The 24,277-nt window shown below is 35.3% G+C and overlaps 2 protein-coding genes and 1 pseudogene across 3 annotated transcripts; 1 reads left to right on the top strand and 2 right to left on the bottom strand.

The window, feature by feature from the left end:
• Positions 1–1,493: 1,493 nt before the first annotated feature.
• Positions 1,494–2,644, bottom strand: LOC121793735 (deSI-like protein At4g17486). Of its 2 annotated transcripts, none has more exons than XM_042191770.1 (3): positions 2,344–2,644; positions 1,962–2,249; positions 1,494–1,888 (listed from the first exon to the last, which is right to left on the bottom strand). In XM_042191770.1, the coding sequence occupies exons 1-3, from the start codon at positions 2,474–2,476 to the stop codon at positions 1,644–1,646; spliced, it is 666 nt and encodes a 221-aa protein (XP_042047704.1). In that variant the 5' UTR covers positions 2,477–2,644; the 3' UTR covers positions 1,494–1,643. The 2 variants fall into 2 exon arrangements, with proteins under 2 accessions (XP_042047704.1, XP_042047705.1); XM_042191771.1 differs by having other exon boundaries at positions 1,962–2,265; positions 2,344–2,481.
• A 5,505-nt stretch (positions 2,645–8,149) lies between these two features.
• On the bottom strand, positions 8,150–9,362 carry LOC121796592 (annotated as a pseudogene).
• A 10,119-nt stretch (positions 9,363–19,481) lies between these two features.
• LOC121793627 (uncharacterized protein At2g39795, mitochondrial-like) lies at positions 19,482–22,681 on the top strand. Its single transcript, XM_042191660.1, has 3 exons — positions 19,482–19,787; positions 21,917–22,236; positions 22,326–22,681. The coding sequence occupies exons 1-3, from the start codon at positions 19,584–19,586 to the stop codon at positions 22,486–22,488; spliced, it is 687 nt and encodes a 228-aa protein (XP_042047594.1). The 5' UTR covers positions 19,482–19,583; the 3' UTR covers positions 22,489–22,681.
• Positions 22,682–24,277: the final 1,596 nt, after the last annotated feature.

The following is a 24,277-nucleotide window of genomic DNA, read 5'->3' as shown; positions in this document are numbered from 1 at the left end:
AATGTGAGTCCTACTATATTAGTTTTATGATAAAATCTGAGTGGAAAAATGTTAGTGGAATGTGGACCTATTACCATTTATAAAATATTTCAACCGAGACTCCTAAAATGAGACACCCAAAAAAGATAAACTGAAACTTTTAAAGTGGGACGGAGGGAGTAATAGGTACTATGAGAGAATAAAGCTACGCAACCATATTGTTGCTAGGTGTTTTTATAAATTTTAATGCAAAAAATAATATAACAAATTAATGATTTTATTCAATAGTTAAAATTTCTTTATATTTATGACCATTTCAATTTATTCTAAACCATCAACAAATAAATCAAATTTTGATTAAGATCAAATCATAGCAAACCACGTTATAATCTAATAACATTACTCAACTGAATAATCCTACTCTTTCTACATATAAAAAATTAATGAGTTAGCATTGAATATTTGGGTGATTGTGTAGCTACTGTAGCAGCAATAATTATCCCCACAATTTTCCCAATATATGTTGATTTCACCACAAGCAAAGTTAAATTTTACAGAGATCTGGTGAAAGTGGTGGATGGGCTATAATTGTCGAGTGGGCCCGATTGCAGGTATTTCTTGGACTTTAATGTTGTAAAGAATAATACTTTGCTAAATAAATAATAATCCGATAAATAAAGCCATTCTGGTTGGTAAAAGCTATAAAGTTGCTCAGCACAACATGCTTTAAAGAACATATTCTCTAATCATGATTCTTCTGCCTACATTTTTAATCTACAAATATATTATTAAACCTATAGATTTTGTAATTCACTTCATATGTTCTTATTCAGATCAACTAGATTCTTGAATATAGCATTGTTTCAGGTGTTTAAATTAAGTGTAAACCAAAAATTAAATTTAAAAAGAAATTAAGGAATATAGTAGCTAATTAATGTCACTATCACTTTGATGGGTTCGTTAGTTGTTACTTCAATTTGTATAGATTGTCTTCAACTAAAAAAGTCTTGACTCCACTTTCTAATGTTTGATTCCGAACAATATCAGGATTTGTTCATTTAAACAATAGAAGGATTATTATTTGGGGAAAATTAATAATTTAGCCGCATTTCACGGGATTAATATAGACTAGAAATTGGAAAACATTCTTATACCATCTACTCCCTGTCCTATAAAAATAGAAACTTTGGAAGAGTTATATATTTTAATATAAAATTTGATAAAATAAAAGAAAGATAGAGAAAAATGTGTTAATGGATGAGTCACACTTCAATATGAAAAAAGAAATTTCCTAAAATTAAAAGTTAGTTAGTATTTAATTGAGGAATAGAAATGATTGACATTTTGACATGACATGACCGTCGGTTCCCACTTTCATCTACCATTGATTTTTGTCACAGCTATCTCAAGACTATCCCCCATAATTATGTTAATGCTTATTCCCTAATTTTTGCAATCAAATTTAAATAAAAAATTAATCTATAATAGGTATTGGACATCATAAAAAAGGGAAGTGAAAAAAGAAGTCACATGTTATCTGTGCGAATGTTCATGTGCATGTTCTCACACCAAGGCTATATTAACGTTTATAAGATTACACAAGAAAATCAAAAGAAATAAATTGAAGAAATTTCAAATGTCAAAAATAAGATATTTTAAAACATCTAGTTTGGAAATGAATGAATAATCGACGGCCCAGGCAAAGAGCTTCTGCCCCGGCCTCCAATGGTCGTCGCTAGGGGAGGGGAAGACGAAGACGAAGACGAAGAATTCGAGGAGGAGTTAGAGAAGCAATTCGACCGGCTCCTTAGCTTCTTCTTCTCCATATCACACGCTTTATCTTCAACTTTATGGTGTCCCACTTTAGTCGTGTTGAAGTTACTTGGAATAATACAATGACAAAGCGAACCTAAATAAAATAATTAGTAGTAGTAGTAGTACATAGTATTTGTTTGGGATTACGTGGAAATCAGAAATGATACCTAGGCGGGCGAGGCGATTGACCCAGCTGGGGATGGGGGAGCCGGTGAGGCGAAGACAAGCGTCGTTGCAAAAATGGTTGCAATTCATGGAGATGAGATTGTAAGCATTGCCTTTGTATTTGGAAGAGAAATCTTCCATGAGTGATCTCACCTCCCCATTACTCATCTTAGTGTAACCTATCAAAATAGATTTCCTAAATGTGAAGCCTTCACATTGCTTTGGCTCTCCTTCAAATATCCCAGTTGTTGGATATTCATGAGCTCCAAATGCATACTCCACTCCATCAACTGCCACAATTTTATACTACTACTACTACTATCAAAATGCTTAATTAATTAACTAACTAATTTTATGTAAATTTATAGTAATAAATGAACTGACCTTGAACACCAGAATGGTACACCCCAAGTCCAAGCCAATAGGCATAGCCATTCATTGAGGTTAGATCATATACATTTAGATTCACAGCCACCGATCCACTCCTACTTTTCACTGAACTTTTCCGGCATAACATTGCCAGACACACAGAGAGATGATGGAATTAATTCAAATTTGAAAGAGTTGAAAATGGAGAAAGAGAGAGAGAATCAAAATTTGGTGGATCAAGGGAGCATATAAATCAAATGTGTGGGGGAAAATATGTGAAAAGCTAAGTGAGGTTTCATACACAATTAATAGTCTTGTTTTTCGACTTTATATCGTCTTAGTTATTAAGTGTTTTTTTTTATATCTGATCCTTCATTAACAAAATCATCGATCACTTTTTTTACATATATCTTTCTTTTTTATTGTCAATTTTTGTATTAGAAGGCATGCCGTTCATTATTAAGATTATTGGCAGCGGATGGACGGAGTATTTTATTTTGATTTTTTGGCAAAGAATTGGGAGAGAATTTGTATTATGGGAGAAAGGAATAATAGTAAAAGCTCATGATGAGGTGAAGTGGGTGTGTTTATTGGTATAATAGAATGCATTTTTTTAATATATGGTACAATTATATTGCTTCTTTTGTGCATAGCATAACTTTATGGTATAGTGTGTTGGAGCCTGTGATTCTGATGGACCACTTTAATTATTAAGTTGATTAAAATAGTGTCTCATGGAATAATGATCTGTGATTAGGTTGAAAAAGAGGGATGAATATTGCTAGGGCATTGTTATTTGGTGGACCTAATCTCTCTATTTATCTTAATTTTCATATTTTAAAAATTATTAACCTAAAAATAAATTTAACGAATTGCTACTATATAAGCATGTGACATAGTTTTCTTAATCATAAGTATTTGTTTTGGTTTTGAAGGAAAGAGTAACTATTACCCTTTTCTTAATTATCTGGCCCACGAGAATTTATGCTGGCCCACGAGAATTTATGAAGTGGGCCTCAACCGAGAAGTTATTATAATAAAAAATTCATTGAAATATAACAAATTTTTAACATGCAAATAATTTACATTTTCTAATAAACTTGATTCGTAATTAAGCATCATTCTAATATTATTAGTAATTTTATTTATTTATTTAATTTAATTTTGATATTTTAAAATTAATTTTCATGTTATAAATTTTATAAATTAATCGATTTATTTTAAAATAACACGAACTTTCATTTTTACATTCATGCTATCTTGTCCTAATAACTAATTATAGAAACAATATTTAGTATTCCATATTCAAGTGGTTGTTGAACACAAATCAATACACAAGTATTTAGGTTATCATAAAAATATTGTTAACTGTCAGAAAACAATGTTAAAAATAGCAGTTTAGATCGAACTCAGAAGAAGAAAATTTGAATAAATAGTATAGTACCTAAACTATATGTAGTAAAAGCAGAGTATAAAACTAAATAAACTAAAACAATTAATGGGAAATTCATATTTTTATTGTTAACTGTCAGAAAACAATGTTAAAAATAGCAGTTTAGATCGAACTCAGAAGAATAAAATTTGAATAAATAGCATAGTACCTAAACTATATATGTAGTAAAAGCAGAGTATAAAACTAAATAAACTAAAACAATTAATGAGAAATTCTAATGCGACAAAAATAAGTACAGTACTAAGGCCATCCGCAACGCATCCCTTAGCCGTCTCTTATCTCGTCCCGGAGAGGAGAGACGAGACGGATATGAGACGGCGTTGCAGCCTTCCGTCTCCATCCCGTCTCGGAGGGACAGCTCGCGAGACGTCTCGCCACGTGCGTTGGCGACGTGGCGAGCTCCGGTTCGTCCGAGACGCCCACTCGCCGGCCCGCGAGTGGGCGTCGTTTTTATCCGAAAAACTATTTTTTTTTGTTTTTTTTAAAAATTCAGGAAAAATTCAAAAATTTAAGAAAAATCCCAAAAAATATACTAGCCGTTTATAGGCTTTTTTTTTGCAAATTTTTAATTTTTTTAAGCCTCCAATCACTTCTATAAATATCAAATCATTCCCACAAATTAATCCACCATAAAAAATATGTTATTTATTTAAATTATGTATTTTTATTTTTTTAGGATTTTATTAATGAGGTCTTTAATTTTTTTAGAATTTTAAGTTGTAATTTTATTTTATTTAATGAAGTGTGTTTTTATTAATTGAATTTGTTGGAAATAAAAATAAAAAATGAAATTGAATGAATAGTTAAGGGATGAGATGGTTAAGAGACGGATAAAAGATGGAGGGTTGCAAGTGCTGTCTCTTAGTTAAGAGATGGAGTAAAAAGTACAGTGGAGTCCATAAATAGTTAAGAGATGAGACGATTAAGAGACGGATAAGAGATAGCGTTGCGGATGGCTTAATAATTTTTGAAAGATGTGAATACACGTGATTTAACTAAACCCGAGGCTACACTAGAATTAGCAAAAAAATATTGCTAAGCTTGCTTTTTTATACATATGCATGTTTTTATTGAGTAATCGAATGTTATTTTTCAAGCATATTGTTTACAAATCTTTAAAGCTAGAGATATTTAATCTCATTCTATCATAATATGTTGTCAAATATAGTATATAACGCTCCATTGACTATCATAAAAAACATAATCTTGATCATGTGGTCTCAGGAACGGATCCAGGAAATTATAGTAGGAGGGGCAAAAATATTAATATACAAATAAATAAATATAAAAATATAATAAAATATAGTATATTATAATAACAAGGACAAAAGTTTATCGACCGTTAACTAAGGTTACCTAACAGTTACTGTCACGCCCGCCCACCCCAGGGGTGTTACAAACGAGGCGATCGTGACCAAGGGACAAACATTAAGAATAGCATTTAAGGATAACAGTTCATAAGAAAGGCTCAATTAGCTTAAAAGAATAATATATATCAGAGTGTATGATACACAGAGTGCAAACTCGACTTTAGCTCCAAACAAATGGGAAAAGCTCGAATAAAATCAGAGTGTCTTTTCAACAATCAGCAACTCGAGATAAAATTATCTCAACAATACTTGGCGGAAGCATTCGAGAGTAGAATACTATTATGTATGTAGACATAATATATTCAGAAAGTTTTATTTACAATCTTCTTCACTTTCATGCTCAACACCCACCGCGCTGGTCACCGCTCAACCTGCACATAGAGAAAACATATGCAGGGCTGAGTACTTGGTGTACTCAGTGGACACGTGCCAAAATATATTTTATAAAAACAGATTTTGTCAAGCCACTCATTGAATGAACTTGGGATTTTAGGAAAAGTCCGAGAACACTAAACATTTTTCTTTTCCTTTTTCAAAAGCGATCTTTCGATCTATTTTCCTGGAACATATGCCGTATCTGACAAACCCGATTTCACTATCTCTTGTTCATTCATCATTCCATTCATCATTCATCGTTCCTTTCATCATTCCTTTCATCATTCATCATATCTTAACATTCAAGTGCCGGGGAAGTGGTTACCTCCCACGGTCTCCCATCAATCCATTCCATTCATCGTTGCAGTCAGATAGGCATAGTTCTAAAACAAAATATGGCTTGACATAATCTTTTCAACTTTATTTTCCTCAAAACGTTTTTGAAACATAAATCATTTTTCTCCGTCAAGATCGAGCATCATCTCATATCACATCAACAAGTCGAGCAAATCACAAATCACTCGATAAATCAACACATATATCACATAACATCCGCAACAAAAATTGGCAATCATACTTAGAAAGCAATTCATCACTTAACGAGATGCTCAATCCGGATATAATAAATCGTAAGCTCTTGAAAACACTTTAGTTCGAAAGCCCACAAAAATCACATAGATAGAAAGCCCACGTAAAATACTTTTCGTAAAAACTGTAACCTTAACAGAAAGCCCACGAAATACTTTTCGTAAAAACTGTAACTTAAACAGAAAGCCTACGAAAAACTTAGTTAGAAAGCCCTACCTCGTTCGTTTAAAGCCTTCACGCCGTGCTCCTCTCGGTCGAAGGTAAGGCTGCACTTCCCTCGATCAAAACGCAGCGCCGCCACCGCTGCAGGTCCGCCGTCGTCGCGGATCCGCCTCAGCCATCGTCGCCGAGGATCTCCCCCAGCCGCCGACGCCGTTCCCGACAGGTAGGTGGTCGGAAATTCGTTCCTCCTTCCCCTCTCTCTTCTCTCTCTCGGATTTCTCAATTCTTTGGTAGTGAAGTAAAGGATTTGAAGTGGAGGGAGGTTGTATTTATAGAAAAAATTTTCATTAAAGACAAAAATTCACGTCTTTTCATTTTGATGCGACGAGTAATTAATGCGGCCGTCGTTGGAAAACGTGCCTGATGCGACGTGATTCTTATCCAACTTTTCGTCTTGATGTGACGCGGTTCTTATCCAACTTTTCGTCTTGATTTGTTGTCGAAAGTGTATTTGATACGTGGTCTATTCTTTCGTGTAAGTATCATTTTGGGCTCGTAACAATTGGGTTTCAAATTGGGCTAGGAAAGAATAATTGTTTGGCCCCAAAAGTAAAATACTTCTCTCGATAAAAGAAACAAGGTCGAAATTTTTTTTCAAGTGCACAAACGACGGTCATTTCAAGAACTCAATAAAAAGGTAGAAAAATTCGGGGTGTTACAGTTACAACTGTTCTTGACGGGGTCTCATAACCTGAAAACTATTCAAAATTCTTTCATGATCAATCTTACAAAATATGTCTTTCTCAATGTAGGTAATCAAACAATCATTCATCAAAGAGTCTCCCATCTTATTGCGAAGGCGAGTTTTCACAATTTCATAGCTAAAAAAATTCTCTCCACTGATGCCGTTGCGACCGGTAATACCAACGCCAACTTCACGAGCAAATAAACAAATGGATATACAATATGTTTTCTTGTAGCAACCAACTTCTGAGAAAATTCTCCGATACTTTTGAGACTTGAGAACTCTTTATGTGAACTTAAATCACGAATGTAAGTCTCAAGTTGTTTACCAAGCAACCGAAGATCAATCTCTGTGAACTCCGATGGATAACAACGGGCAAGCTCTATCAATTTGGACTTATCAAAAGCAGCAAAAGAATCTGTTGGGCTTAAACAAGCCACACATAGAAGCAAATGTGTATTTACCTCGTTGAAGCGATTGTTGAGCTCTTGAAGTTGTCAATTGATAATGCTATTGAAAAGCTCAAACCGGAAGTAATTCAAATTTGTCAAAACTTCACCTTTCCTTTGAGGTCGTACCAGAGTCACATATATGTCATCCATATTTATGATATCAATATCATTTTTCATGGAAAATGCAGATACTTCGCTCAAGAGAGACTCCCATCCTTCATCCTGCATATCTTGTAAATGTTGTTTTGCCACCCTAACTAAATCCATGGCATTCACAATATCTTGATCTTTCCTTTGCAATGCTAAAGATAACTAATTAGTGATTCCCAAGATAGTCATCATCAAGTGCAAAATGAATGCAAATTAATAAGTAGGTATAACACTTAATATGGAAAATGCTTCACCTCTCTGTCTAGGATTAACACCATCTTCTTGAATAATTTGGAGAACCTCAATAACCAAAGAGAACATAATCGACAAATTTGTCAATGACCTATAATGAGAACCCCATCATGTATCACCTGCTCTTTGAAGACTTTTCTCTTGATTGAAACCCTTTCCAACTAAGAGTTCACCACTTTCAAGTGCTTCTTGAAGTTTGTTAAGTTGTTTCTCTTGGAGTAGATCTCTGCGTTTGCACGAAGCTCCAACCACAATAGTAATATTATTCACTATGTTAAAAAAAAGCAGCAACTTGTGGTTTTTTCTTAGCCACGGCAACGAGAGCTAATTGGAGCCGGTGAGCAAAACAATGAACATAATAAGCAGAAGAGTTCTCTTGCAATATTAGTGTCTTCAGTCCATTAAACTCACCTCGCATGTTACTTGCCCCATCATAGCCTTGCCCTCGTACTTTAGACAAACTCAAATTATGCTTCAAGAATAAACCTTCTAAAGCCACTTTTAATAAGGAAGCCGTGGTGTCTCTCACATGAACAATACCAATAAATCTTTCTACAACGCATCCTTGGGAATTGACAAATCTAAGAGCAACTGCCATCTGTTCCTTCACTGAAATATCCTGAGATTCATCAAGCAATATCACAAAGAATCCATCACCTACCTCACGAAGAATAGCATTAGTAGTCTCCATAGCACAAGCACGAACAAAGATCTTTCTGGATACTAGGAGCTATCATTTTATGGTTTCCCAGTGCATTACTCAAGATAACCTTCTTTATATACTCATTGTGATCGCCAAGAAAGTATAGAAGCTCAAGAAAGTTTCCATGATTTTCAGACTCTTCAGATTCATCATCGCCACGGAATGCTAGACCTTGACATAAAAGAAATCGGATGCAATCAAGTGAAGCAGTCAAGCGAGTGCGATAATCATTTCGTGCTTGTGTTGATTGCTTCATAAAAATAGATCGGATATGTTGTTGTTGATTCATCAAATCCTTACAATTTCTCCATGCTTTGTTATGTGCACTATCTGAACCTCCAACATGCTCTTTGAGCTTCTCTTTTTTCTTCCAATTAGTATAACCCTCTGATACAAATACATCACCACCCGCTTGTGCTCCAATATCATGACTATAAAGATAGCAACACAAACAAAATGCAACATCGTTCTCAATGCTACACTCCAACCAATTTCCATGCTCCTCAAACCATTTTGGAACAAATCATCGATATATGTTGCTAATTTTTTTCTGAGGAAAATCATGTCCCTTCTATTGACATGGACCTTGTTGCAAATAGTGTCTTCTAATTCTATCACGATCATTAGGATGATAACTGAAAATTCTCCCTCTGAGCCCAGGATCAGAAGGTAGAGCATCCAAATTGATTTCCACATGTTGTCTTTTTGAAAGATCATCACTTGCTCTATTTCCAACTGAAGATGTTCCTTCTACCGTTAATTTTCTTTTTAGAAATTTCTCCATCTTCTACTAACAATTCAAAATATTTAATTTATTTAGTGAGTCAGTTATTCAATCAAACAAATAAAAAAATTTAGATGAGTGCAATAAATAAGACTATAACTATAGTCTATAAGAATTAACAGAGTTACAGAGAACAACCGAACAAACATATTCCATATAAGAACAATTGAACAAGAATGAACAATTAATACCATTATACCAATTACCAAATACATCAAATTTTGGTAATAAGAGTTACCTTTACAGTTTGGACTACTCTTTCTCTATTTTTTTAAGTTCCAGTTCCAGTAATCCTCCAACTCCAAAGTTACCTTCAACCAATGGCGGCTGTTGACAAACACAGGTTTTGCATGTTTTTAAGGACTAGATTTGACTTGTTTTAAATGTCAATCATGCAAATTATGTTCTTAAATTTCATATGTTATACATTTGGTATTTTTGACGTGTTTGTTGATAAATGATAGAAAAAGATAGAAAAAGGTGAAAAAAGGCCAAAGTGCAGCAGCCTCTGTTCGAGCCCATTCTGCCAGCGATTTTGAAGTTCAGTCAGTGCTTACTATATGCCATTCTCTTCATCTTCGAAAGAGCTTCGCGTGGATATCTTGCATGTTTCAATCGGAGTTCTGTGGAGAAAGTTATGACAATTCTACGAACATTGCGTAGTGCAGTCAAAGCTGACGGGAATTTATGCGGAAATTAACGAAAGAAAAGAAATTATTATAGTGTGAAGCCAAATCTCTCATATTTCTAGTAGGGCACGAAATTTATCAAAAATAAACATTTTTCCAGCCTATAAATACCTCTGAACCTAATTCATAATCTTTATCTCAGAGCCTTCAATCCTTCTCCCTCTCTACCCTTCTTCCATTCCATATTCCACCCTTAAATTCATCCATCTTCCATTGGAGCGGAGTTCTGCAGATCCAGGCAAAAGAAGACTGAAGATTGAAGATTCAACCTTGGGTTTTATCAATTTCTTTCATGTCTCGTACTTTATTTGTAGTTTTTACTTGTCTATGAGTTAAACATCAATTGTGGAATTTTTGGTGAAGATATTCGATTGATTTTCCTTGTTAGCTCTTGTAGTTATTTGATTTATCCTTGCGCTTTCTATATTCAATTGATTAGCTACCTCTTGAATACATGTTTGAGTTGATTAGAGTACTCGGGAGACGAAATAGTTGACTTGGAAAATGGATAATTCACACTTTAATTCAATAGAACTCGGGAGAGTTGAGGTTTCACGTGAGGTCATTGGTCTTAACGATCTTTTAGGAGTTAGATGTTAGAGATTGAAATGGGACTTTGATTTCAACACCTAATCTACGGATTTCTCTCCCCGGGAGAGGGTTTAATCCAGTTAAGTGACCGACTTAATAACTCTAGAGACCGTAATTCAAGAAAGTCGATTGTGTTTTGGATCATAATATTCTACATTCCTATGTCTGCTTTGTATCATTGTTTATATGCTTTCTTTTTATTTGTTTATTTATTTTTCAGTCTAGTTTAATAAAATCAAACAAAAAAAAATATCTGTGTCTTTAAATAGTATATGACGCTTAGTATATGATAGCCAGTTGCAATCTTATTCCCTGTGTTCGATATCCCGGTACTGACCTTTAGCTATACTAGATCTACCCTGTAAACTTGCATGTATTTTTAGTGCTAATAAATAGTGCATCCGTTGTCTTCAAAAAGTTCAAATAAAGACAAATTAGGTCTTTTTCTAATTTATAAGGCTTTGTGTAAAATGTTTGTGTATTTTAATTTAGGGAAATGGAAAAGAAATATTTTATTGTAGTAAGAAAGTGGCGTGACTTTTTGGGAGAAGGGGCAAATGACTTTTTTTAATAAAGGGGGGCAAATTAATGTAAAAATATATATTATAATAATATTATATATATATATATAGGGGTGCATTATTCTCCTTTTCATCCCTAAGATCCTTTCTTCTTCTTAATATGAGTCGTTAGATTATCTTAATAAACGGTCCAGATTGACGCCTCATTTTAATCTCCGCGTTGCATTATAGTGGTTATCTTAATGCATTATGAGGGTATTATGGACAAAGACCAAAAAATGAACCGCAATAATTTTGGTAGTTCCGAAATTTGGGAGATTTGGAGATTTCAAATCAGGAGACGGTTCATTCTCACACATTCAATACTCTGTATTTCCTCTCCACTCTCTCCACTCGCTACCTTATCGAAACCCTAGTGTAGGCCGCCGTTTTGCTCTCATAGTGAGACCGCGAAAATCTTGACATCAATCGTCCAAGATCCCGTCTCCCACCTCCACCGGTGCTAAAGTCGAAGCCAAACCGCCACGAACTCTCCTTTTGTATCCATCAAATCGCCCAGGTATGTTCAGAAAGGGCTTTTTGGAATTCGCATTCAAGATTTTGTAGATACGAAAAGTAAAAATTTGAACTTCCACTATGTCGCGGCTTTTGAAATTCAGAATAATAACTTGAAAAATCCGTGTGTTATCTGTATCCGTAGAGTATTCTGTTTAAAATCGTGGATTCTGCTATCTTATATCTGTTTGTTTTGACAGATTTAAAATGCGTAAACGAGGTCGTCCGCGCTCCCAACCTTCACAAGCTGCAGGTATATTTGTGTCGCTACTTGTGCAATTCAAAATCATATGTGTTGAGTGTGTGGAAGGGTAATTGCATGTCTGTTTAGTGCGCATTAGGCCATATTAACACCGCATTGCAGATGCAATGGGTGCATTATTGGAAAAAAATTTGATTAATGTACAAGGATTTGTTGTTGTTGTGCGAAAAAGTGGTTCCTGAATGAATTTTATATGCAGTATTTTGATTTGTAAGTGCATTATTTTGTTTATGAAGTGCATTATGAACATGTTTTTTGTCATAATCTGCAGTATATCATGCATTTTAGGGGTATTGTGTGTATTGTTTACGTAACTCAGTCAAGAGTACATGTATATATTATTTGGTTTGAGTAGTGCATTATGTATATATTAAAATTGTCATTATGTCCAGTAAATTATGCAATATGTAGGGTATTGTGTGTTTTAGTGACTAATCACATGAAAGATTATATATGTGCATTACTTAGTTTAGACTGTGCATTATATACAATGATTTATGCATTATGTTGAGTATATTATGCATTAATAAGGGTACTGGCTGTGTTGGTTAAGCAACTCAGTCAAGATTGAATATGTTTATTATTTGGTGTGGGCAGTGCGGTATGGATCTGTAATTATGCATTTGTTGGAGTATATTGTACATTTCGAGTGATATTCTTTATATGGGTTAATAACCTTTGTATGTAATACATTTGAATTTTTGGGTTTAGACATTGCATTATGTACCATGATATTTACATTAACAAAGTAAATTAAACATTAACAAAGATAATTTGTATCTGTAATTACATTGTGAAGCAGGTAGTGTATATATCAAATGTGCATTACTTGCCTTGTCGGATGCATTATGAGTCATTTTTAATTCATAATTTTGTATGATTTACGCATTATTTGATATGATATATGCATTAATCCTTAAAAAGCTAATAGCATTATGTATTCTGATTAATTGATAATTTTCTGATGTATTATTTTGTTTGTTCCATATCAGAGAAACAGCTTAGATTATACATATACGATGCTGTGGACGACGTTATTCCCGTTGCGCTGGCAAAAAAGTTTAGGTATAGGTTGGCAGTGGGAGGCCCTAGTACGTCTGGAGATGATGGTGAGCAGACACAGACTAAAGGACGAAAGGGTGATCGACGGTACTGTCGACGGACCCCGTCGGAGTAGTTTATGGATAGTTTTGGTACTTTTGCACTTCAGAGATTAGCCATGACTTTGCAATATTTATGTTCTGTGATACATTGTTTGTCAAAATTGGATGTAGCTAAGGGATATGGAAATGTGCATTATTTGAATTAAACCTTTCATTATTCTTCGAGAAATTATCATTATTCAGCAATATACATTGTGCATTACGTTTTTTTAGCTCTGCATTATGTGTAATTAAATTGTCATTATTTGCAATATATTATGCATTATAGGAAGTATGGTATATATGGGTGAATTGGTTTAATATTAATTATCATGCGTGTGTTTTTGTATTGTTTCTTAAGTACTTTTGGTAATTGGGATATTAAAGTAGTTAACTACCATTGTGGGCATCAGTCAAACAAACGTGTACATTATTTATGTTCAGGGATGCATGGTATATTAAAAGTGGATGTAAATTCATCAGTAGACAGATAAGTGCATTATTTGACTAAAACGTTGCATTATATACCGAAAAATTATCATTATTTAAATTGTTGCTTACACTATACTACACCCTAGCCCCCGGAATTGGGCAACCCTACGGGAATGAATGAACCCTAAACCCCACATTATCAAAAACTACAATCATGTTTCAATACATTAAAGTTAACATATCATGCATTATATATTCAATAACATGCAGTATCTATTAATAATTGGTGCATTATGTGTATCGGCTTAAACTACTACCATAGCCACGCCAAAATCTAAGCCCTTAACGACGGACTAATACGCGCTGTCTTTCGTAGAGTTTGTGTTGCTGATAATAGACTACACCCTAGCCCTGGAATTGGGCAACCCTAGGGGAATGAATGAACCATAAACCTCAAATAATCAAAACCAGACAAAACGACTAAGAAGATCAATACATTGCAGTTAACATATCATGCATTATATATTCAATAACATGCATTATCTAGTAACTGTTGGTGCATTATGTGTATCGGCTAAAACTACTACCCTAGCCACGCCAAAATCTAAACCCTTAAGGACGGACTAATACTCGCGGTCTTTCGTAGAGGTTGTGTTGCTTACACTATACTACACCCTAGCCCCCGGAATTGGGCAACCCTACGGGAATGAATGAACCCTAAACCCCACATTATCAAAAACTGACAATCATGTTTCAATACATTGCAGTTAACATATCATGCATTATATATTCAATAACATGCATTATCTATTCATAATTGGTACATTATGTGTATCGGCTTAAACTACTACCCCAGCTACGCCAAAATCTAAGCCCTTAACGACGGACTAATACGCGCTGTCTTTCGTAGAGGTTGTGTTGCTTACAATATACTACACCCTAGCCCCTGGAATTGGGCACCCTAGGGAAATGAATGAACCATAAACCTCAAATAATCAAAACCAGACAAAAACGACTAAGAAGATCAATACATTGCAGTTAACATATCATGCATTATATATTCAGTAACATGCATTATACATTAACAGTTGGTGCATTACGTGTATCGGCTAAAACTACTACCCTAGCCACGCCAAAATATAAACCCTTAAGGACGGACTAATACTCGCGGTCTTTCGTAGAGGTTGTGTTGCTTACACTATACTACACCCTAGCCCCCGGAATTGGGCAACCCTAGGGGAATGAATGAACCCTAAACCCCACATTATCAAAAACTGGCAATCATGTTTCAATACATTGCAGTCAACATATCATGCATTATATATTCAATAACATGCATTATCTATTAATAATTGGTACATTATGTGTATCGGCTTAAACTACTACCCTAGCCACGCCAAAATCTAAGCCCTTAACGACGGACTAATACGCGCGGTCTTTCGTAGAGGTTGTGTTGCTTACAATATACTACACCCTAGACCCTGGAATTGGGCAACCCTAGGAGAATGAATGAACCATAAACCTTAAATAATTAAAACCAGACAAAAACGACTAAGAAGATCAATACATTGCAGTTAACATATTGTGCATTATATATTCAGTAACATGCATTATATATTAACAGTTGGTGCATTATGTGTATCGGCATGGGGTAATGGGTGATCGAAACAGGGCATAAGTTAAATTAAACGGGTTAAGATAAATGTTCATTACATACCACATATAATGCATTATAGAAACAAAAATAAGCATTATACTATACAATATGTGGATTATGTATATCAGTTAAACAAACTCCAACGAATTAAACTCCAACGCGATTGACGATCTCCACAAACTCGTTCATAATTACTCATCGTCGATTGGCCACTACAATCCGGCGATCACGCCGAATCTGGTGGCAGATTATACGTTGCCCAGGTTGTTTGGAATGCCCGCGGCAGCGAGCGTAGCAGTGGCAGCAGCAGCGCAGCGCGATTGGGCAGCCATGAAAGCCATGGTGATTCCCGCAGTGGCGTATTCGGATCAATTGTGGGAGTGTGGTGCGATATCAGAATCGGAGGCGGGGAAGGAATTGAGCAATCTGTTCAATCTGTGAAAAGCAAATAAATCGCACGATGGAATACTGCAAAAAATTGCGTCTGGAAGGCGTGAAGAAGATGAAAAAAATGGAAGATTTCATGGGAGGATTTCATGGAACTTTCCATAACCACCAACATCTTGATTCCCTATTAAGCCCTTCGTCTAATTAAATTTGATTAAAAAGTAATATTTAAGTGCAATATTTTCGGCCTTTAGATGATGAAAATAAACGGTTAAGATTAAGAAGGAAAAAGGAGGAAATATGAGAAAAGGAAATGAATACATCTATATATATATATATATATCAATAAAAAATTGAGTTGGGCATATTGCCCCTTCTCACTCTACATTACATCCGTGGTCTTCAATTTATAAACAATGCTGAATTTTTTTTATATGTTTCGTTTTGGAGTAGTTTGATTGGATAGATTCAAACTATTATAGTAATAGCTTTTATAGTGCAAAGACAAAGGTTACATAAAAATTTTGCTTTCAATATTATCAGCTGAAACCAATATCTGCATTAAATATGGTGAGTTATTAAGATAAACTATCAAAGAAATATATGATTTAAATGGATTTGGAAGCATTAAATGAAATATAACACTAACATATGGCTAATGGCTAATGCGATGGATTTTATACGAATCATTACTAACGAGTATATAACAAGATAATAACTTAATCTTTAAATAAACGAGTAAGTCAATGCATATAAAGCATGGGATATTTAGTAATTTTTGTCAAGTTCAGGTTCTTCATACCTGCAGCTCTAATATGGCTTAATATAAACATAATTCAACAAATAAAATTATATAATTTAGTACTCCATGGTGCTACGTAAGTAAGTTATCCCTCTGCGTTAGTGTTGAAATCTTGATTGGTGGCAAAATCAGAATAAAGCAATAATTTCATAATGCATTGACGGATTTTAAAGCTGGTATGCGAAAATCCAAATTTGACAAAAAATTTAGATTTTAGAGGTGAATTATACGCATAAAACATTTATTTCTTAGATGGTTTGTTCTAGTAAGAAATCATATTTAATGCATGCATAAGTTTCAATTCAATTTATAATATTGAATGCAATATTCTCATGTAACCTTCATCTATGTACTATAAAACTTCCAATAGTTTGTTGTATCTATCTCAACAAACAATTCCAGAAAAAAGTATGATTTCAAAATCCAAGAGACCATGATTTTCTAAAATTATATTTTTTTGTGGTAGTCAATGCAATATTATTTCTCAATTCGAGTGGAGAAGGACAAATGTTATAGAAATGTGACAAAAGAGTGTCAAAACGAAGCTTTCGAAGCTCTATGTGAGGATATATGTGCTCCAATTAGGGAGGGCTAGCAACGATTGTTGTGATCAACTCTTCTTTGAAGCTGAAAGGTTTTGTTTGGGTGGAAAAGGAACTGTGAATGATGAAGCTGTGAGTCAGTATTAAATATTATTACTTTTTTTACATTTCTGTCTTGAGCTTGAGAGTGTTAAATAAATCCAAGTTGAAAGTCACACTTATTTATACGAGTATACAAATTTGTTTATACGAATATGAAATTATTAAGAGAGTAAATATTTAACAAAGTAAATTAATAAAAATACTCCCTCCGCTGTGATTAAATGTCCCATATTTGATCGGCACCGATTTTAAGAAATTGTTTAACTTTGTGTAATGTAGGTAGAAAAGTTAGTGAAATGTGAAGCTTATTTTTATATATTAGTTTTATAATAAAATGTGAGTGTAATAAATTAGTGGAATGTAGAGTCTACCTACTAAATATAATAAAAATGAAATGAAACATTTATTGACGGACGGATGAAAAAGGAAAAATGGGTCGCGGAGACCGAGGGAGTATTTGTTTGCTTTGATTTTGTTGGCGAGATGGATAGAGTTAGGCATGCACAAGGGTCGTAAACCGCCGGTTCCGGGCCCGAACCGGCGGTTCAAGGGTCGAGAAAATGCCGAACCTGAACCGGCCCGCCTAGCTCCCGGCGGTTCCGGTTCAGGTTAAAAAAACCGGCGGGTTACGCGGCGGTTCAAAACCGCCGGTTTTTGGCTTGAACCGCCGGTTCCGGGCCGGTTCGGCGGTTCGACGAATTTTTTTTTTAATTTTTTTTTTTGCATTTTTCAACTTTTCAATTTTAATCAAATTAATTTACACTTTTCAAGTTTGTTTTTGTATGCAATGTGAGTAAATAAAATTGAAAAAAATACGGCTAAAGTTGCAATTTTATTGAAATTGCATGTTTACAAATTACACGTGACAAGTTACAACAATTACAAATTGAAAACATATGGCGGTCTTGAAGTCTTAAACAAAATTTAAATACAAATGAGACTACTAGTGAAGAACTAATTACAAATGACAAGAAATGACGTTGAAGTTCTTAAACGTATAAGTGTATTATATATATACTCTTAACCGGCGAAGAAGATCTTTCTACATAACTAAATTAAGGACACCTTTAGCAATTCAACTTTAAATGTTGAGTTTCGTCTAACAATCAACAATTATAGTAGAATTGTCAAAAGTTTCCCTCATTTAGCCGTATAGAGAAATATACTTCATCGACTAGAGTATATACAAATACAATTATGTAATTGTATTTGCATATTTTTAAAGTAGGAATTAATGGGAAAAAAAAGAAATAAAAGAAAAAGGACTTGAGCTCAACTTAAATAAAAAAATTTAAGTTGAGGTGCCTACGTATCCCAATTGCTCATTTGCATTAGGGAATCAAAGTCCACGTAGTTCTCTTACCTTACTTACCTATTTGGCTTGGCCGGCGGCGGTTGACGGTTGGCCTAATCTTCATCCCCGGTGAATTCATCTTGTGATCCCTCTTGACGATCATTCCAATGATTTTCTTGTTCTCGGACGTCAGCTTTGGCCCAATCATCAAGTAACATCACGGCTTCCATATTTTTCGCCGAGAGCTTACTTCGTGATTCATCCAAAACGCGCGAGCCAACACTAAAAGCGGACTCGACGGCGACGGTGGAAGCCGGAACAGAAAAAATCTCCTTGGCCATTGAAGCAAGGATGGGAAAATCTTTGTCGTGGGTTCCCCACCAATCGAGGACGTCGATTTGGGCGGGAGGAGTAGGACCTTCATCACCAAAGGAAAAGAGTGATTCAAAATATAAATCTAATTCACTGACCATACCTGAGGACCTTCCGCCGGTGCTGTAGTTGTATAGGTCGGCTAGTTGGGATTGCGCGTCGGGGTCATCATAATCGGCTTGAAATGCAAAGCCATAGTTATGTTGTGGAGGAGGTGGTCTTCTGACTTGGTGAGTGGTGTTATACTTGGTTTCAACCACAAAACCGGCGGTTTTTCCACAAAACCGGCGGGTTGGTCCACGGTTTTCCGACACAAACCGCCGGTTTCTGACCTCACCTAGCCCCTACGCCTGAAAAGCTTCCGGAACCGGCGGAAACCAGTCGGAACCGCCGGTTCAAACCGGCAGTTTTCGCCAAAAACCGGCGAACCGCCGGTTCATACCAATCCCTACTTTGAACCCCTACGAACCCCTACGAACCCTATGCCGTTCGACCCTTTGAACCGGCGGTTCGAACCGCCGAACCGCCGGTTTTGAACCGCCGGTTTTGAACCGCCGGTTCAGGTTCAATATATTGCCGAACCTGAACCGGCCCTTCCGACCCTGCGACCCTTCTGCCGGTTCAACCCGCCGGTTCCGGACCCGGTTCCGGTTCATGAACCGGCGATTCCGAACCGCCGGTTAACCGCCGGGCTGGGTCGGTTTGTGCATGCCTAGATAGAGTCATATTTTGGGATGGACAGTTTGATTTTTCAAATTTTGATAAAAAAAATGTAGTAGAAATATGGGAGAAAAATAAGAGATGAAAACCAAAACCCTCCATAAGCCCTAGAGGAATTTGCAGTTCGCATCTTCTGCATCAATCTATACGAAAATGGCTCATCGCATTGTTCGCGGATTGCGAGGGGCCGTGAGAACTCTTGTCTTTCACCAATTCCCAAAACCCCTCAACCAATTTCTCACATCTTCAACCAGAAATTACGCCACCGATATGCGAAAATCGGCGTTCGAGGGCAACATAGTTCGCCTCATTCGGAACGAAATCCAGTACGAGCTTGATCACTCCCCGCCCTCTGAGGTAGTATGGTGAAATTCTACTCTGTTTCATGTTCATTGGCGAGTACTGTTTACATATATGAGTTGATTACTACTATTCGAGAGTATTGGGAGTGTTACATTTTTTAAGCTGTAAATTTGCAATCTTGTTAATTTTTCTGGGATAAACCTGCCTTGGATTCAGGGATGAGTTGCAGTAGTTTTTGTTCTGTTAATGACTGCTCATTTCGGTTTATGCCCCTTTTTGCTCTGAATTCGTGAAGCGGAATACAATTCCATCTGTTTGTAATAGCGTTTGCCCATACATTGATGGTTGTGTTTAGCCATAAACAAAAGACAAATTACATGATTCTATGTGTGAACTCCACTGTATTTTGTGAATTGCACCTTGAGAGTTGGAGTGCGTACAAATGCCTTCCTGCTTTACGGTTCGTCTGTTAATTAAACTAACAGTGAAAATGTATCATCATTTCCAAGTTGAGGAGCATTTTCTTGATTGATTGTCATCTTCTTACAAGTCTGTACTTTTATGTTCTGTTACAACTGGTGTTTAACTTTGTTAAGTAGTGGTATCGTGTGACTCATGTCAACACTAGTAGGGTTAGGAGACTAGAGAGAGTAGAAGAAAGATTGTATTGTTATTTTGAAGGAGCTGGATAAGAGCTGCAAAGTAAACTCTCCACTAAGATACAAATCATTTCCACGGTTCCACCAACCTAAGCTAATATCACAGAGATATAAATAACTACTCCCTCCGTTTCTACATAGTTGGGTCATTTTTCCATTTTGAGAAGTTTCCTCAAAGTTGAGTCATTTCTCTATATAGTAACTTTTTTCTCTCTCTTACTTTACCCTCTCTTACTTTATTCTCTCTTACTTTATTTTCTCTACTTTATTCACTTTCTACTTTATTCTCTCTACTTTTTTCCCTCTCTTACTTTTCTATCTATTTATTTAACACATTCAACATCCATTTCTTAAATTCCCTGCCGAAAAGTTTTGTCTCAACTATGAAGAAACAGAGGGAGTACTTATCACCCTTGTGACGTGGAGGGAGGCGCCTTCTGGATTGATTTGACTATCCCGGGTTTGGTTCCTTTTGTATCTTTATCGTCATGATCTACCAGAAACTAGTGTTGTCGACAAGACTAGAAAATATAGAAAATTGACCTTTGAAGTTTGAAAGATCATGCCCTGTTAATCCTCTCATTTGGATGTCCTCACTACTCCACTATCATTTGATGCTTTACTAGGACTTCCGTAGTTGTATTTCTTTGTTAGCTGTGTCATCCAATGAACCGACCAGGAGGAGCTCTATTCTGTCATAGTAGTAGTAAAGGATATTGATATTTTAGAATGTTCATATGGCTTATATAGCATAAACTGCATAACCCTTGCAAGCCCTCCGATGTCATCAGAGCCATGGATCCTAGAATGTTTCATTTTTTGGTCCTTGAAATCAGCTGAATTGTCCATGGCTGACTATTATTTGTTTGTCATCACTTATGTTTGCCTTTATGGCGCCAATACTTGCCTACAATATTTGTTTACCCATAGGTCAGGGTCGGTTGATACTGATAGAGCTAGTTTTAATAATTTGAAAGAGTTGAACAAACCACAAAAGCCATGAATGATCTCAAACAAGATGCAAATCTTGTCCCTCAGCCTAAGCTGACAACCATACAGCTATAAATCGCTGCCATTTTTGCATAAATGTAATAAGGTAGGAAAATTATTTTGCTAGCCAGCCAGACACACATAGTTTATGCCATTAGGCTTCCTAATTGTTCTCCTATTGTATTGACTACTTTCAGTTCTTACCACTTAGGATAATATTGCATTTTGAGTAAACTGATCAGCATTTTATTTCCATTGTTTATGTCAATTATTATAGTGCGAATTATCTAAAATTTGTAGGTGAAGTGCTTCTTCGTGGCATTATTACCTTGGATGTCAATAATAATCACAAAAGTCTCATCTCCATCATAGTATTTAAGATGATCCTATATTTCGTTTAGGTTTATGAAGAAGCTTCTTGTCTCGTCTTGTTGAACAGTTAATTTGTTTTCTTGAATGTGGATGATAGGAATAACAAAATAAAAAAGAAAGATACTAAAGCAATGATTAACCTGACAATCTTCATGCATACAGCCTATACCAGAATTCAATTCGTTCAAGGTTGACGAACGATCAGGGGAGCAGTGGATTCGATTAAGCAGAAAATTCGGTGAGGATGAGGAGATCAAAATAGAGGTGACTATGTTTGATGGATCTGTTCCCATGAAAATGCATGATGATAAGGAGGACATGAAGCTTCATGTTACTTTGATAGTTGATATCGCGAAGGGGAAAGATGGCAACATATTGGAGTTTGTTTGCTCTGGATGGCCAGATGGTATAGAGATACGCAATGTATTCACCCGTGGGCACGATAGAATAAAAAATCAGCCTTACATGGGCCCCAAATTCAAGTACGTTGTGCATTCCTCCTCACTTACTGATCACATTCCTTCAAAAAAGCGGTGAGAATGTTTCCTGATCTTTTAGTTTCGATTTGCAGGGAATTGGACGATGAGCTTCAGGATTCACTCTACGATTTCTTGGAGGCAAGGGGTATAGACGACAAGCTGGCTGAGTTCTTGCATGCCTATATGAGGTACAAAGATAAAAATGAGTACTTACGCTGGATGGAAAGCATGAAAACTTATATTCAGAAGAAATAGATAAAAAAAAGGAGTCGTTTCTTTTCAGTATCAACAAAGTCTCTGTCTTATATCGATGCCCTGATGCCTTGTGATTGTACTACTAAGTTGTAAAACTGACAGTTGATGGAGAGATTTTTGCACAGTATTGTTTAGGATACTAGCTCTTTGCTTTCTGTTGATCAATGTTAGATAAGTACATCTTTTGGCCCCAGTTTAGATTGTTTGATCACTCATTAATGGCATCGTTTAATGTTAGATGAAGCTAAGTAAGAAACATTTTTTTTAAAGATGATCAATTATGGTTTTTCATTTACCCCTAAAAATGAAACGAGGAGGTTCTGAAAACTAGGTTTTTTGTTGTTTAAATTCAACTGCTGCAATGTTTATTTGGATTAATTGTTCAAAAGTGTGATTGCTATTATCCAAGTCGAAAGACTAATACAGATTGATACTTTTGCTTCAAAGTATCATGTTTTATATTTATGATTATTTTTCTTAATTGTAGTAACATTGATGCATCATTATTATGGTGGTTGTACAACATTTTTTTAATGTCTTCATTCAGGTAGGTTTACCTATATTAATATTCATTTACTCCATGGCTAAATACTTATGGCACCCTTTAATAATGTTATTAAAAACGCATCCTACATTTTTCGGGTCAATTATAGGTTATCAGAAAATGATCTAAAAGGAGTAAGTATATATCTTTAAAGTGAGTGTGACAATATATTACTCCTATTAGTGTGACCCGCGGATCCAAGGAACGCAACTCTGGGTAGGTTGACCTTTTGATTCCACCTAGATCGGCTATTGAGTAGTAGGCCCCCACTCTTCTTACACTGCACTTGCTCATTTAAATTTCATACTCCATCTTGCATTTTTCTATTTCGGCTTGTCCCAAACTACGTACACAATTTCTAGGAGTATATATTAGTGACGTTGTTACTCTAATCATATCTCTCCACCTTTTATACTAACCCTAAATCAAATCAGTGTTCAACACGTGGTGAATAACACCAGACATGAAGTTTGATCTTTATAAGAATTGGACCATTTTTCTTAAAATTTTGGCTGTTGTTTTCTTGAAAAATGGTACTCCTACTACTACTATTGATTGTTGTTTGCATTTATGAATTCATATTTAAATAATGGAGTACCTAGATTGATTCTAAAAAATATTTTTTTTCTTATCCTTCATGATTTCAGGTAGGTAGATTTCATATAATTTATTTTTTTCATTTTTTCTTTAAAATTAGTAGTATATTTTAATTTATTTTATACACTAAAATTCTCAATCACAAAAAAGTGATTCAGAATAGCCAAAATATGCTTTCATTTTTGGTATTTTGTACTCAATTTCAGATATAGGATTTGAATTCCTTGATAATTGTCCCATGGGTTAATATTTTAGAATAATATCTGTTGGTATATACTCTCTCCGTCCACAAAATATAGTCTCATTTGTGACCATCACAGGTTTTAATGAGAAATTTGGTAAAGTAAGAGAGAAAAAAGTAGATAAATTAAGAGAGATACGAAGAGAAAGTAGGTAAAGTATGCCAGAGAAGAGAAAAAGTGGATAAAGTATGATAGAGAGACTTTTCATTTATAGAAATAAGACTATTTTTATGGATATCCAAAATGACAAAATAAAACTATTTTTCGTGGACGGGAAAGTATTACACATTAATTATATTTGGGATCAAATTAACCATCCACGTTATGCATATCTATCAAGGATCTATAACACATGATTTTATTACACATGCACCTACTATTGTCTGTATATGTACTATGTACTGGT

This window comes from Salvia splendens, chromosome 3 (genome assembly GCF_004379255.2).
Source record: "Salvia splendens isolate huo1 chromosome 3, SspV2, whole genome shotgun sequence".
Classification (NCBI taxonomy): domain Eukaryota; kingdom Viridiplantae; phylum Streptophyta; class Magnoliopsida; order Lamiales; family Lamiaceae; genus Salvia; species Salvia splendens.
Note: the sequence above shows the minus strand (reverse complement) of the source record. Positions and strands in the feature narration are given on the sequence as shown.

Excerpts from the sequence above, each read along its gene's own strand:
- LOC121793735 (XM_042191770.1), bottom strand. The coding sequence starts at position 2,476 with ATGTTATGCCGGAAAAGTTCAGTGAAAAGTAGGAGTGGATCGGTGGCT. Across the intron at positions 2,250-2,343 it reads GTACCATTCTGGTGTTCAAG|TTGATGGAGTGGAGTATGCA; the intron begins GTCAGTTCATTT and ends AAATTGTGGCAG. Across the intron at positions 1,889-1,961 it reads CAATCGCCTCGCCCGCCTAG|GTTCGCTTTGTCATTGTATT; the intron begins GTATCATTTCTG and ends TATTTTATTTAG.
- LOC121793627 (XM_042191660.1), top strand. The coding sequence starts at position 19,584 with ATGGCTCATCGCATTGTTCGCGGATTGCGAGGGGCCGTGAGAACTCTT. Across the intron at positions 19,788-21,916 it reads ATCACTCCCCGCCCTCTGAG|CCTATACCAGAATTCAATTC; the intron begins GTAGTATGGTGA and ends TCATGCATACAG. Across the intron at positions 22,237-22,325 it reads TACATGGGCCCCAAATTCAA|GGAATTGGACGATGAGCTTC; the intron begins GTACGTTGTGCA and ends TTCGATTTGCAG.